At 53.9% G+C, this 12,908-nt stretch overlaps 5 protein-coding genes across 5 annotated transcripts; 1 reads left to right on the forward strand and 4 right to left on the reverse strand.

Moving 5' to 3' along the window:
- Positions 1-189: 189 nt before the first annotated feature.
- On the reverse strand, positions 190-839 carry BROUX77_004106 (uncharacterized protein; the record flags this gene model as incomplete). The annotated part of the gene is made up of 4 exons (XM_073748832.1): positions 190-458; positions 556-572; positions 643-749; positions 822-839. 4 exons carry the CDS (start codon positions 837-839, stop codon positions 190-192), a joined length of 411 nt encoding a protein of 136 aa, XP_073606531.1.
- A 1,878-nt stretch (positions 840-2,717) lies between these two features.
- Positions 2,718-4,256, reverse strand: BROUX77_004107 (uncharacterized protein; the record flags this gene model as incomplete). The annotated part of the gene is made up of 1 exon (XM_073748833.1): positions 2,718-4,256. The coding sequence occupies one exon, from the start codon at positions 4,254-4,256 to the stop codon at positions 2,718-2,720; it is 1,539 nt and encodes a 512-aa protein (XP_073606532.1).
- Positions 4,257-4,600: 344 nt separating this feature from the next.
- BROUX77_004108 (uncharacterized protein) lies at positions 4,601-6,230 on the reverse strand (the record flags this gene model as incomplete). Its single annotated transcript, XM_073748835.1, has 2 exons — positions 4,601-5,874; positions 5,957-6,230. The coding sequence occupies 2 exons, from the start codon at positions 6,228-6,230 to the stop codon at positions 4,601-4,603; spliced, it is 1,548 nt and encodes a 515-aa protein (XP_073606533.1).
- A 1,107-nt stretch (positions 6,231-7,337) lies between these two features.
- Positions 7,338-9,300, forward strand: BROUX77_004109 (uncharacterized protein; the record flags this gene model as incomplete). The annotated part of the gene is made up of 3 exons (XM_073748836.1): positions 7,338-8,184; positions 8,247-9,028; positions 9,094-9,300. The coding sequence occupies 3 exons, from the start codon at positions 7,338-7,340 to the stop codon at positions 9,298-9,300; spliced, it is 1,836 nt and encodes a 611-aa protein (XP_073606534.1).
- A 292-nt stretch (positions 9,301-9,592) lies between these two features.
- BROUX77_004110 (uncharacterized protein) lies at positions 9,593-11,043 on the reverse strand (the record flags this gene model as incomplete). The annotated part of the gene is made up of 3 exons (XM_073748837.1): positions 9,593-10,690; positions 10,762-10,834; positions 10,910-11,043. 3 exons carry the CDS (start codon positions 11,041-11,043, stop codon positions 9,593-9,595), a joined length of 1,305 nt encoding a protein of 434 aa, XP_073606535.1.
- Positions 11,044-12,908: the final 1,865 nt, after the last annotated feature.

A 12,908-nucleotide genomic window follows, 5' to 3' on the forward strand; every position in this document is an offset into this window, starting at 1 on the left:
CATAAAACAAACAGGAAATAAACACCGATATGCCCCCTCCCCCTCCCTTTCCGAATAACAAGCCCTGTGCGGCCCAGCTTAGTTCTGCGTTGTGGACTGGTTCCATCGCTCCTAAATCACGAACAAAATATAGGTTGAAAGGAAAAAAGAAAAGAAAAAAAGCCCTCCCAAAAATACCGTATCCCATCTTCACACTCCAATCTGTGGTAGCGGTTGTTGCAAAATCATGCCGCCCGTCGCCGCCGTCGTCATTGTGGTCGTCAATGTCTTTGTTGATCCGCCTCCGACCATCGGGGCCGAGCCCGAGCCGACTGTCCGACTGTTGGTCAAGCCGACAGCCGATGGGGCGGCTGGCTCAGCCAGTCTGCTTCGTGCCGCGGATGGTCTCTTTTTGATGGGAGGTGGAATCTTGAACCCGGCAGCATCGTAGCGGGGCTGGGGCTGGGGCTGGCAGTCTTCTACACACACGATCGTATATTAGTAGCCATAACCTTGGAGCACATGGATAGCCTTGGATCGCCATATCCAGCTGCCGTGATGGCGGCAGTGACTTACTGCAGATAGTGTTTCCCCTAAGTTACAGACAGCCTTGGTCAGTACAAAATTAGAGACGGCTGCAGCCGAGTCCTAGAAAACACTTACCAGTACTCCCGGTGGATGACAAAGCGGCGACACCGCCGGCCGGTCTTCTTTGCCTTTGTGCAATACATGTGGATAAGGAATTTGCAGTGGCCACAGGCCAAGTCTCGCTGTCGATATGGGTCAATGAGTTAGTGCGATGCCGAGCCAGGCAAGCAAATGCTGTAGAGATGAAAGCATACGCGAATATGGTTGCACATTCTGGCCCTGGAGCCACAAACACAACAGCAACCGTAGATGCGGCAAAAGTATGTATGTACGTTGTGGTATCAGATATCAGAAGATGCCAGAGCAGGGGCAGCAGCAGCGGCGTTGCTATCAGATCAAATCACAGAGCAGAGCAAGAGCAAAGAAACAAAACACCAGCACGTGTGGCTGTCAAAGTCGTCATCACGAGCAAGTCGGTTCCCAAACTTGGTTCCATGGCAGACAGAAAGCAGGAACTCGGGGTTCCCATGGCATATTAATATATCATGTGCCATTCCAGGACAGGGTCGCTTTGTCATTGTGCATGTTTGCTTTTGATATTCCGTCTTATGGCCCAGCCAGCCGGCCCTCCTGGTCGACAGGTTTCCCTTGTCTGTCTGTCACTTATCTCTGGCTCTGGTGTTTGGCCCCCCTGTCTCTTCAGGCTGGTTCAGCTTCGAGTCCAAACCAGCACAACAGAGTTACAGCAGGATCAGGGAGGAAGAAGGAAGAGACGAAGGACGAAGAAGATGCTCTTGCTAGGAGGAGGGGCGGCCGATACTGTGTGCGACTGTCCCTTGGGGTCTTTGTGTAGTTGGCTATCTACGAAAGTGTATAGTTAACCATGTAGCTAACTAGACTAGTGTTGGCTGTGGTTTATTGTCATGTCTTGGCTTGTTCCTGTCTGGCCTGCATTGTTCTCTTCCGTTCCCAGGATGTCCCCTATATAGCCCCCCGTTCATCTTTCATCTGAGCACCACCCACGCCCACCAAACCACGGCCAACCATGACACAATATGTGACTTGACTAGATAGATGCCCACTACAGTGCGACAGGCTGTTGGCTGCGCGTCAGTCGTGCAGACGTTCTTGTAGACTCAGACGCAGACGCAGATGCAGATGCAGTCATGCCTTGATCGACGTCACCCCTATGGCTCTGGCCACCCACCCTTGCTTCTCGTGTTGGAAGCGGGCCAGGTGTGCTGTGCTGCAAGAACATACATATGCAATATTGTAGCGTGCATAGTGTTCCCCTGTCTGGCTCGTCTTGAGCTCTTGAATGTTCTCTGTTCTCTATTCTCTGTTCCGTACTTTGTTTCTCTCGCATTCCTTGTCTTTGATTCTACCCTCCCTTGCAGTTAACCCCCTCTTCTTCTTGTCTCTCTCTCACTCTCAATCTCAATCTCAATCTCACTCTCTCTCTCTCTCCGTCTCCAGGGCTGCTGGCAACTGTCCGAAGCTGAACAAACTGTCAGTGCGTTTTATTCTTTCTCCCCTGCTCAAAAGGAATTCCTATCACACAACTAACGTGCGAGCCGCGTCTCGGCCGCGCAAATTCTAGACTTGCAACCACAACACTCAATATAACTAAAGAGTAACTAATTCACGGCCGGACCAGACATACAGTGCGTGCTGTGCATATCGCACGGCTTTCCACAGGGCCCATGTTGTGTTGCAACTGTGAAGTAGATAACTATCACGTAGTTAGTTATGTATGTGCAGCACGCGCAGTTATTGCATATCGTAGCTAAAACAACTAACTATAGCTCCCAGTAACTGTTGATCTTGTAGCTGTGCTTCTTGCTTGCATGTCAAATCACCGCCGCACTGCCACCTCCAACACAGCACGACACAACAATCACCTTCTTTGCCCGTTTTGCCTGCTTCTTTCTGCTTGACTCTGCCTGGCGTGCATTCCATGTCTCAGCCAGCCTGCTGTCTCTTGCTGTCTCTCTTGACTTGATCTTCTGCTCCCTTCGCTTGTGCTTCTCTCTCTTCTGCTCCCTTCGCTTGTGCTTCTCTCTCTTCTTTCTTCGCCGTCATCCATGCCCTCTCCTCTGTTCGCCCCGCCCCTATTCCCTATCCCATTCCCACTTGCCCACCCCCTCCGCTCAGCTGTCGACAGGCCCCATGTCAATACCCTCCAACACCCCCTCCAGCACTCTGCGGCACGCATGTCTGTACCCCAACCCAAGCCGCTGGTTATCCGTCAAATGCGGGATTTGATCCTCGTCCACCTCCACCTCTGTCTCTTCTAATTTCTCCAATGCCACCGAAGCCTGTGCGCCAATCACCGCCATGGCCTGCATCAACCACGCCCTGACATCATCTGGGACCTGGTTCGTTAGCAGTTTGCCCAGAACTGCCTGCTTGGCGGTCTGGACATCGCGCCCCATAGTAGATCCCGCCGTAGAGCCCGCAGCGCCCTCGCTCAGGCTATTGCTACCACCCACTCCAAGCTTGCTGCACAGCTCGTCCAGTGTGGTGTGCATGAGCACCAAGTCGTAGACAATCTCATCCTGCACCCGCAAAAATGACGACAGCACCGCGTTCTTGCCGCCATCGCTGAGAGCTGCAAGATCCACCCTCTTCACAATCTGCCGGTGCTCAAGCACGACCGACCGCCGATCTCCCGCTGGATACAAGGACAACAGGTAGTCGTGAGCAACGCCAGGCTGTTGGTCACGTCGCTTGAGATGCACGTAATCATTGTGTACTGCCTCCGACTCGGGAATCATGAAACCATACGACAGCAGCAGCTGCGAGTTCGTCCGCATGCCGTAGTTGTTGAACACTTGCTCGCCCTTGGCATGCGCCCGCGCAACCGTCAGCGTCACGCGACTCGGCCCCTCGCCGCCTGCCTCTGCATCCGCGCCATCATCCGTGGCCCACGTTGCCGGCGCCGTCATGTCGTGGTTCCCGATATCATACAGCGGCAAAAGCAGCGAAAAGTCTTCCAGCGAGCAGCCCTGCAGCCGACTCTCCAGCCGTCTGCACACTCCTGCCGGCAGCACCAGCCGTGGCGTGAAACTCCGTGACGTGAAAATACCGTACGCCCAGTAGTACAGATCACGCGAGAACTCGCGCCACCCACCGTCCGTCCACCCAGTCAGCCGCTCGCGCGCTGCCGCATACTCAGCCCCGAGCCGCGTCTGGATCTCCGTAGCACTGGCACCCAGATTCGTCCCGTCCAACAGCTCGATGTCGTCAGAGTCCCACAGCACGGGTAGCGACAGTTTCCCTGGTTGGGGCAGGGCTGAAATGTATACGCTCCATGGCGAAGTCTCGCCCGCCAGGTACTGTTGCATCAGCAGAAAACGCGATAGTACGTGCGGCGGCGTCGCAGCCAGGAAATCAGCCGGGAACGGAATGTTTCTGACAACAGCCGGGCGGCCGCCCACCGAACCTTCACACTTCGAGTTGTTGCTTGCGGCATACGGATCGGCAAACGGCAAGTCGGTACCACCGAGTAGATTAAGATATGACAGCGAGAGACTCATGGGACAGCTAGTGATGGGTGCCGATTCAGGCAAGTCTGCGGTAGCAACGAACAATGCACCAGTTTCTGGGGATACAGAAATGGACACATTAGGATTGAGGTAGGCCCCGTTGGCTGTGGCCCAGGCAACGAGATTATCGTAGTTTGACATGATATTCTGTGTCCTGTTTTTATAAGTCGTTGTGTTCCAGTGGGAAAATATTGGATGGCCGGATAGCCTCTTCACGAGGGCACCATAATCGAGGTTTTCGCTGTTATATATAACCCTAATACATAAACCCTAGAGTATTTCTCCCCGCTTTCATCCCATCACCATCATCGTCAACACTCTCCATGCCATATTCATGTTTAATGTTCAATAATTATCAATGTTATGCGAAACCAGGCAGCTAAGCTGATGGAGAAAATCAAACAACGCCAAAATCAGTACATCATGCTAATATGTGAAAGCCACCCACCACACCTATAAAAACGCCACAACCTCTATCGCTCGCCTTACATAACCAGCTTGTCGCCGTGGTACTTCGGCGTGTAACCCTCGGACGACAGAATCTTGGCATCCGGAGTCAGCACGCGCTTGGGGAAGCCCTCGAACGACAGAGCGTACGTAGCCACCGAATGGGCGACCAGTTGCGTGTTCAGGACCCAAGCTGTCTCGTTGACGTTGCCGACATTATCGCACAGCTGGTGGTAGCATGGGTCGTACCAGTCGCCAGCAACGCCTCCAAACATGGCCACCTCAGCCTCGGTCTTGATACCCTCAGCGCCCGTGGCAATACCACCGCCGGGGATGCCGTTGCGGATGAAGCCATCGTAGTCGGAACGGCCATCAAACGGAATCAGGGTGTAGTTGAGTCCGTTCTCCTTGTACCAATCAATGTACAGCTGCTTGAGCTCCTCTGAGCCGGCGGGGTTGGCATAGTTGTTGGCATCGTACACCTGGTAGGCATAGTTGGGCGAGGCCAGCATGTCATAGTCCATAAACAGGCGGATCTTGGCGTTCTCTTCTTTGGGAAGCGTAGCTACATAGTAGTCCGAGCCAAGCAGACCTTCTTCCTCACCAGCCCACCAGGCAAAGCGTACACAATTGCGCACAGAAAAGGAAGCCAGCTGCTTAGCAATTTCGAGCAGAGTCATGGTGCCCGAGCCATCATCGTTGATGCCGGGTCCCTCCTCAACACTGTCGCTGTGAGCGCCAAGCATGACGCAGTTCTCAGGGTCACCTTCCGTAGTCTGGGCCAGGACGTTGGTAGTCTTGATGACCTCTACGGTTGAGTTGACCATGGCAATACCCGACACCCACTTGCCGCTACCAAGTTGCTCAAGAATAGGCTGGGCCTCCTCCTGTGACAAACCAAGAGTGGCAATGTGGTTAGGCGTCGGGACACCAAGAGTACCGTGCAAATCGCCAGGCTCGGTGTTGTAAACGACAGCGGCAATGGCGCCGGCACGCCCGGCCAACTCAGACTTGGTGCCAAAGGGACACTCGCCACGCTTGATGAAGGCAATCGAGCCCTTAACCTGCGAGGGATAGTCCTCGGCCTTACAGCCGGTACCAGCAGTAGGAATAATCTTGCCTGATACGGCCTTAGCGTCCTTGGTAGAGGGACTCAGGCTCATGGCGCTGCCGTTGAGCTTGACGTGGTTGACAATCAGGTACGAGGAATGGACGGAGCCAGCAAAGGCCTCGAAGTCCTGAGTCGAAACATTGTAGTAGTCGCCATGTCTGGCAAGTTCACGCTTGATATATTCGAGGGTGGCGTTGTGACCTTTGGAGAGATAGGATGAGTCAGTCATGCATTCCGAGAAAGGGGGTAGCCAAGTGCAAAAGACAAAAAATCGCCAACTTACCGGGAGAACCAATCACGCGCGTGGGATGGCCGTATTCTTTCTCGCTGAGCTTGGCGATACTGTAGAGCGCGGAAGCGCGCGCCATCAACGGAGCGCCCTTGATGCTGTCCTGCAAAGCCTTGGAAGAGAGGGTTGATCTGCTGGCGGCAGCGAGAGAAGCGGGCATGGTGACAGGAGAGCCATTTGCCGTCTTGAGCGGCACCTGCTGGCCAACAGCCAAAGCGCTAACGCTTCCGACCATGGCCACGGCGGCAGTCGCGGCGGAGAACTTCATAGTGAGTGGTCGTGATAAGGGGAGATAACGGCGGAGGTTGTTGGGCTAAGTAGTACTTGGATCGCTCCCAGAGCGAACGTGGAAAAATTATTGGCACGGGAGAAAAAAGAACAGAAATCAGTGGCGGAGCGCTGGAAGCCGTGTGATATAATCAGATCCAACAGCAGAAAACGAGGCGTCGGCAACAGGCGGTAACAAAATATGGCGGTGACGGCCAGCGAGGGAGAAGCGAAGTGGCGACGCTGAGAATTTATACCTTGCGGACGAGATTGGCAGGCGCCTCATGTTCCGACCAAGTCCCCTCGACAACAAAACAAGCTCTTGCCTCTTTGGGACGCTGGCCCTGAAGCGACAGCGAAGCTAGCACGCCAGGCACGCGCAGCCTCACATGCATGGTCCGTGCGCCTTCAGGTTCTGGATGCGCTGGGCGTCATAGGGGTCAAGTTGGGTGCATGTGATGCTGGAATTGAGGGGATTTTGAGGGAGGCGAAAGTCCAGCGTGGACAAGACATTGGCGATGGTGGTCGGCTGGATGCAAGACACAATTCAATACAGCCACTTGTAAAGATCCAGGCACAATGACTTTGTTAGCCCACTTCATCGCACCAGAAACGGCCCTGGTTGCAGTTTGTGTCTGCGTGTGTCTGTGCTTCGGCCTTTGCTTCGGCACACTGGGCGCAATCACAGGGCCCAGCCAATGAGTGATGTCACGGCACACTCCACACTCCAAGCCCACTAACAATGCGCAGACTCCGCCCGAATTGCGCCTTTTTGAGGCATACTTTGCTGGATATGCGGCCCTCTAGCGCTGATCTTTGTTAGTCCCCCTGAGTAGTTGACCAGCTGACTAGTTAGTTAGTTGGTTATTGTCGTTTGCCAATGTGAGATAAGACCAGGGTTAGAAGCAATTCTGACCCTAATGCATCCCGATATGATAAGACGTAACCACTAAAAGCACGCTTCACCGCCTTCTTTGTGCGGGTTGAGGAGCAGTATTCTGCCGCCGGTTTACAACCCCACATGACGACCGGCCGTCAAGATTTTCCCGGAATCATTTTGGCCGCTTTGCCGTCTCTCTAACCATCCGCTCTTCATACCGTCGCCAGAATGTCGACCTCTCCTGTTATTGGTGTTGCCGGCGGTGGCCAGCTGGGCCAGATGCTGACCCAGGCCGCCTTCCCGCTCAACATTCCCATCGTGGCGCTGGACACCCAAGATGCGCCGGCCAAGAAGATCAACCACCACGACCGCCATGTGACGGGCTCTTTCAAGGACGCCGAGAAGCTGCGTGAATTGGCGCGCCGCTGTGATTTTCTGACTGTCGAGATCGAGCATATTGATGCTACTGTGCTCCAGGAAATTGCCGAAACCGGCGTCAAGCTAGCCGATGGCTCCACCAAGACTGTCGAGGTGCACCCGGCGCCGCGCACGCTGGCGCTCATCAAGGACAAGTTCTGCCAGAAGGAGTACTTTGCCAGTAAGGGCGTCGCCGTTGCCGAGCAGCTGCCCATTGCCGGTGGCGCTGACTTTGCCAAGTCACTGGCCGACGCTGCCGCCAAACTGGGCTTACCTATGATGCTCAAGTCGCGCAACGACAGTTACGATGGACGCGGAAACCTCAAGCTAGACTCTCTTGACGCTGAAATCGTTGCCAATGAGCTGGGAACAGCAAACCTGTACGCCGAAAAGATGATTCCCTTTGTCAAGGAGTTGTCCGTCATGGTCATCAAATCTGATGTGGAACAGGAGGTCGGTGGTGCCTGGGTACCCAAAACCTTCCCTTATCCCGCCGTTGAGACTGTGCACGAAGACAGCATTTGCGCGACTACCTTCTACCCTCCTCGTGGCATCAGCGAAGAAATCAACAAGAAGGCCCAGGCATTGGCTTCCAAGGTGGCTGACCAGCTCTGGGGCCGTGGAGTGTTTGCTGTAGAGATGTTCCTAACCGCAGATGGTAAGAAAAGAAGGATCAAGACGTTATAGAGTAAACTTTTTAACTAACTTTCCGTTTTGCAGGCAACCTCCTCGTCAACGAAGTTGCCCCCCGCCCGCACAACTCTGGTCACTACACCATCGAAGCCGTACCACAAATGTCCCAATACAAAGCTCAGCTGTATGCTATCCGCAGTCTGATCCCCGCGTCGCAAAAGTTGACCCCGCGCTGCGCCTCTTCCATCATGATCAATGTGCTGGGTGGTGCTGGCCCGTCCTCTCATGCGCCTCTTATTTCACTCGCTGAGACGCTGTACAGCGATGACATGGATATCCACATTCACATGTATGGCAAAGACGCCAAGCCTAGCCGCAAGATTGGTCACATTACTCTTTGCAGCAACAAGCCAATTGCCGAGTTGGAGCAGCTGGCCCAGCCGCTTATCCAGGCGGCTTCCAAGATCCGTGCCGAGCGTGTCGGGGCTGGTAGCAAGGCCCTACGCAACGCGGCTGTCGCACCTTCTCCTGCCGGCCAGGCTTCTCAGAAAGAGAGGGCCCAGGTGTTGGTCATTATGGGATCAGACTCCGATATGCCTGTGCTGCGTGCTGGGCTTGAGATTTTAGAGGAGTTCAACGTGCCAATCCGCGTGGACATCACGTCCGCTCACCGCACGCCGGGGTACATGGCCGAAGTGGTTGAGGCGGCGGCGGCTGATGGCGTCAAGGTCATCATTGGCGCTGCTGGCGGTGCGGCGCATTTGCCGGGTATGGCGGCGTCGCACACACCATTGCCGGTTATTGGTGTGCCTGTAAAGGCGACGCACCTGGACGGCGTGGACAGCTTGCACAGCATTGTGCAGATGCCGGTAAGTTTCCCTGTTTTTTTGTGTCTTTTAATCCTACGTTCAAACCTGCTAACTCCAATTTCCAGCGTGGTATTCCCGTGGCTACCGTTGGCATCAACAACTCGACCAATGCGGCTCTCTTGGCTATACGCATCCTAGGTGCTGAATTCCCTGAGTACCGGACCAAGATGGAAGAGTACATGACAGGTATGAAGGATAGCGTCAAGGCCAAGAGCTCTAAGGTTCTCGACATTGGATGGAGAGCGTACCTGGACGGTATGGCGAAAAAGTAGATGAGTTTTGCTCGTTCCATTTCCTCTTCTTATAGAAGGCTAGGGTCAGGGCCGAAGGAAGAGCATCAAATGTATATACTATCTGGTGTAAACTCCAGTCTGACATCATCATGCAAGCTTTGTGTCTATGAGACTGGCCGCATCATGGCATCACAGCCAACGCTGTAAGTGACAGGAACAGTAAAAACAAGTCTATTATTGACGTGGGGTATATCTAACACGTGACGTTTCTAGTCGCCCTTCTAACATTAAATTCTAGGCCACCACCGCCATCACACAAGTGCCTCTTGGCTTAAACATTAAGATGGTCTCGTGGCTTGCTGGCTGGCCGGCCGTCAAAGTCAAAATCAAGGCCGTCGGCTATGCTCATGCTTTTCACCGAGCTTTTCTCGATGACTACAGTCTGCTGCACAGTGATGCCGTTCTTGGGCAAGTCGATGGCACGCTCCTCGTCAAAGGTTGGACTGGCGTTCCCACCTTTGAGGCTGCGGTGCTTCTTTTTCTGCATATCCTGCAGCGCCACGTCATCGGTGGTATCGCTGATGGAGTGAAGCGACTGGCGGCGCTTGTGATGGTACACGGAAGTCGTGACCGTACCAAAGCGGCTGCCGTGCATGCCGGCATTAGTCTTTCGGTTGGCGCTGCCATGCATGCCAGCCAGGCCTGAGGTGTCGATGCCGCCAGATCCACCGTTGCCGTGGCCTGAGTTTGAGGGCCCGAAGCGGTTGAGGAAGGGGAACCACTCACGCAGTAGTGGCCACACCATGGGCATGTTGGCAACGTATAGGGCCACACTAGCCTCACGGATGTACCACAGCATGTAGTTGTGTGAGTATACGTTGCTGAGGTTGTGGATCTTGCACATGATGGCGGCCAGAATAACAAAGATACCCATGGTCAGGACAATGCCGAGTACCAACTTCTTGCGCCACGGGACCTGCAGCTTGACAACAATGGAAATTGGAATACTCAGCATCAACATGTCTGAGGTGATGTTGAAGGTTCCCTGTACCACTCCATAGTACTCGAGTGTGGCGCACTGTTCGTTCTGGGGTGGGATAGCCCAGTACTGGCTGAAGGGGATGCACATGGTGAAGTAGGAAATCTCAGTGGCAAGCCAGCCGATGCAGGCGTAAATTGACAGCGCGCGAACAGCCTTTTGTGTGCGAAGACCGACAGTCAGTCGCGTATACATGACCAACAGACAGGCCTTGAGCACGTAGATGGTGTTGAGCATGGCCTGTTCTGAGACCACGACGATCTTGGAGTTGAGCACACGCTTCTCAATCTGCTCGGGCGTGAAGGTAGCCAGCTGCTGTGGCGGGAAGAGGTTGGCACCACCATTGCTGGCAATGACATTGAGAGAAACGACGAGCAAGATGTAGAACAACTGAGGACTTTGGTGTTAGAGGCACATGGTTCGGAAAATCCGGGATGGAACTAGAACAAGTTGACACTTACAAATGCCAGGATGATGAGGTACTCGTCAAGCAGCCAGTTCTTGGGGCCGCCGGCACGAACAGCCGTGGCGTAGCTGTGGAGGATGAAGGTCAGCTTTGGTGGTCTCTTTCTCTCTCTCTATCTCCGGGATTACATGCGGCAAACTCACAGTCTCAGAGTAGTTAACAACAGGGCAATGGAGAACAGTGTCCAGCCCTCGACCTTGAGCTTAGAATTAAACGAGCTATCGATGCCGGCGGCAACATCGTCGTCTCGACGCAATAATGGGGAAATCAACGCCATTGTGGAGGCAGTCAGGTCATGTCACGGCAAGGCGGAGAAATAGAAGGGCAGAAGCGAATGGCTTGAGAGCAGGAAAAGAAGCAAGGAAACCCAGGAGAATGGAAGATCAAAAGCCCGCCCAGGCCCGTATATTAATAAGAGAAAGAAGAAGTGGGTGAGAGCATGGCCTTAAACAACAGCTGAGCTAATAAGTGCGTGAGACGCCGGTATCTGGCTGGGACCACGCACCAAAACAAAGAAACAAGCCGGACTGAACACGGGCGCTCTTCCCCAGAAGCTCCAGCTCTAAGCGTCATAAAAGGAATTGCAAAGAGGCTGTTTAGAGAACAGACGCTTTGGAAGGGGGCAAGACGGGGAGAGTGACACTGGCGGTGACGGATAGCAGGCTTTTGTCAGGCCACCAACAAGAGCGAAGAGGGAAGAGAATAAGACGAGACAGAACAACATCAGCGGCGGAGAAGGCAAATAAAAAAAAAGCACAGGCGCGTGTTGTACGCTGGGTGAATGGCCCCGGAGTCGTGCATCTGGTAGTCCACCACTTACAAGCATAGCAGAGTGATGCAGGATCAGAGTCGGAGAAAAGAAGACAACAAAGGCAAAATGCACCGAAGCTCGGATCACAGTCTGTACGATGACGAAGAGGAGGAGGGGCGAGAATTGACTGTTTTTTGGGGAGAGAAGGAAAGAGAGAGTAGGGAGAGAAAGAGACAGGAGACTGAGGAGGTTGATGTGAGAAGAGCGAGTGACTATTTGGATATAGAGAGAGACGGGTGTTGATTTAGGCCTGGGCAGAGGTTGAGTTGATAGTGGCGGTTTCCAAGGACATTCCGGCACTGACTCCGATGCCCATTCTCCCAGTCCCTCTCACCGTCGTCCCGTCGTCGCATTCCTGGCATTCTATACTTGTCCTCCCCCTTGTCCTTCTCCAGCCGCTGCCGGTCCTTCTTGCCGCCATTCTAGAAGCAAGGACACGGCAATGCCGTATTTATGCAAGTCAGGACTTCGCGTACCTGACTTTTGTGACCGGGGTCTGGGGGGCCAGGACGCAGGGGGGGGCGCCTTTGTGCTCTTGTTGAGACTCCCAGGACGAAAAGACTAGGTACGCACAAGCGGCACCCATTATGCCAGCAGTAGACACAGACTCAGGCACCGGGCACAGACTCCAGCTTGGAAGGTTGGAAGTGTACCCGCATAGTCTCTGCTGTATGTACTTCCAGTCACGGTCTGCAGAGCAAGACGCCGCCGGCTCTCCAACCTTGTGCGACTCGCTGTTCCTCCTGGCCCGGTATTTTCTTGCTCTCGTCCTCCTCACGGCTGTCTCGCCAGCTCTCGAGCCGGTTCGTGGCCGTGCCTCGCTCCAGCAGAGCCTCAACCCGCCACAGCATTATCGCTGGCAAGATTGCCGGGCAAATGAAGGCTGCGATAGAGCCAATCTGCATCGAGATGTTAACTGTTTCGTGGTGTGCATACAATCGCTGCAACTGGTGCCGAGTCAATCAATGTGCCGCTATTTAAGGCCTCGAGCTGGCCCCGCGGACCTTCTCCTCCGCAGCTTGAGCGGGCTGCATTGAACTTTTCTTGTCAGATTCTGCTATAACATTTGGGGCGATTAAAAGGGGAAATTAGAATGCAACGAAAGCTTGAATACGACCGGCGTCTAGCATCGGACGATTCTGCAAAGATTTTAAGACGCAAGCAAACACGGTGATTTTGTGGTGAGAGAATCCATAGTTAGGGTTAGGAGCAAAACCACACAGATAAGAGATCAAGTCCGTGCGTGCAGTATTAGATGGCAACTGTTTCGATTAGTTATCACTTCTTTCGTCCAGGACTTGGCTAAGCTTAGCGTCTACACAAAGCACTAA

Source organism: Berkeleyomyces rouxiae (assembly GCF_048999995.1).
Source record: "Berkeleyomyces rouxiae strain 22BRR77 chromosome Unknown BrBRR77_ptg000003l, whole genome shotgun sequence".
Lineage (NCBI taxonomy): Eukaryota > Fungi > Ascomycota > Sordariomycetes > Microascales > Ceratocystidaceae > Berkeleyomyces > Berkeleyomyces rouxiae.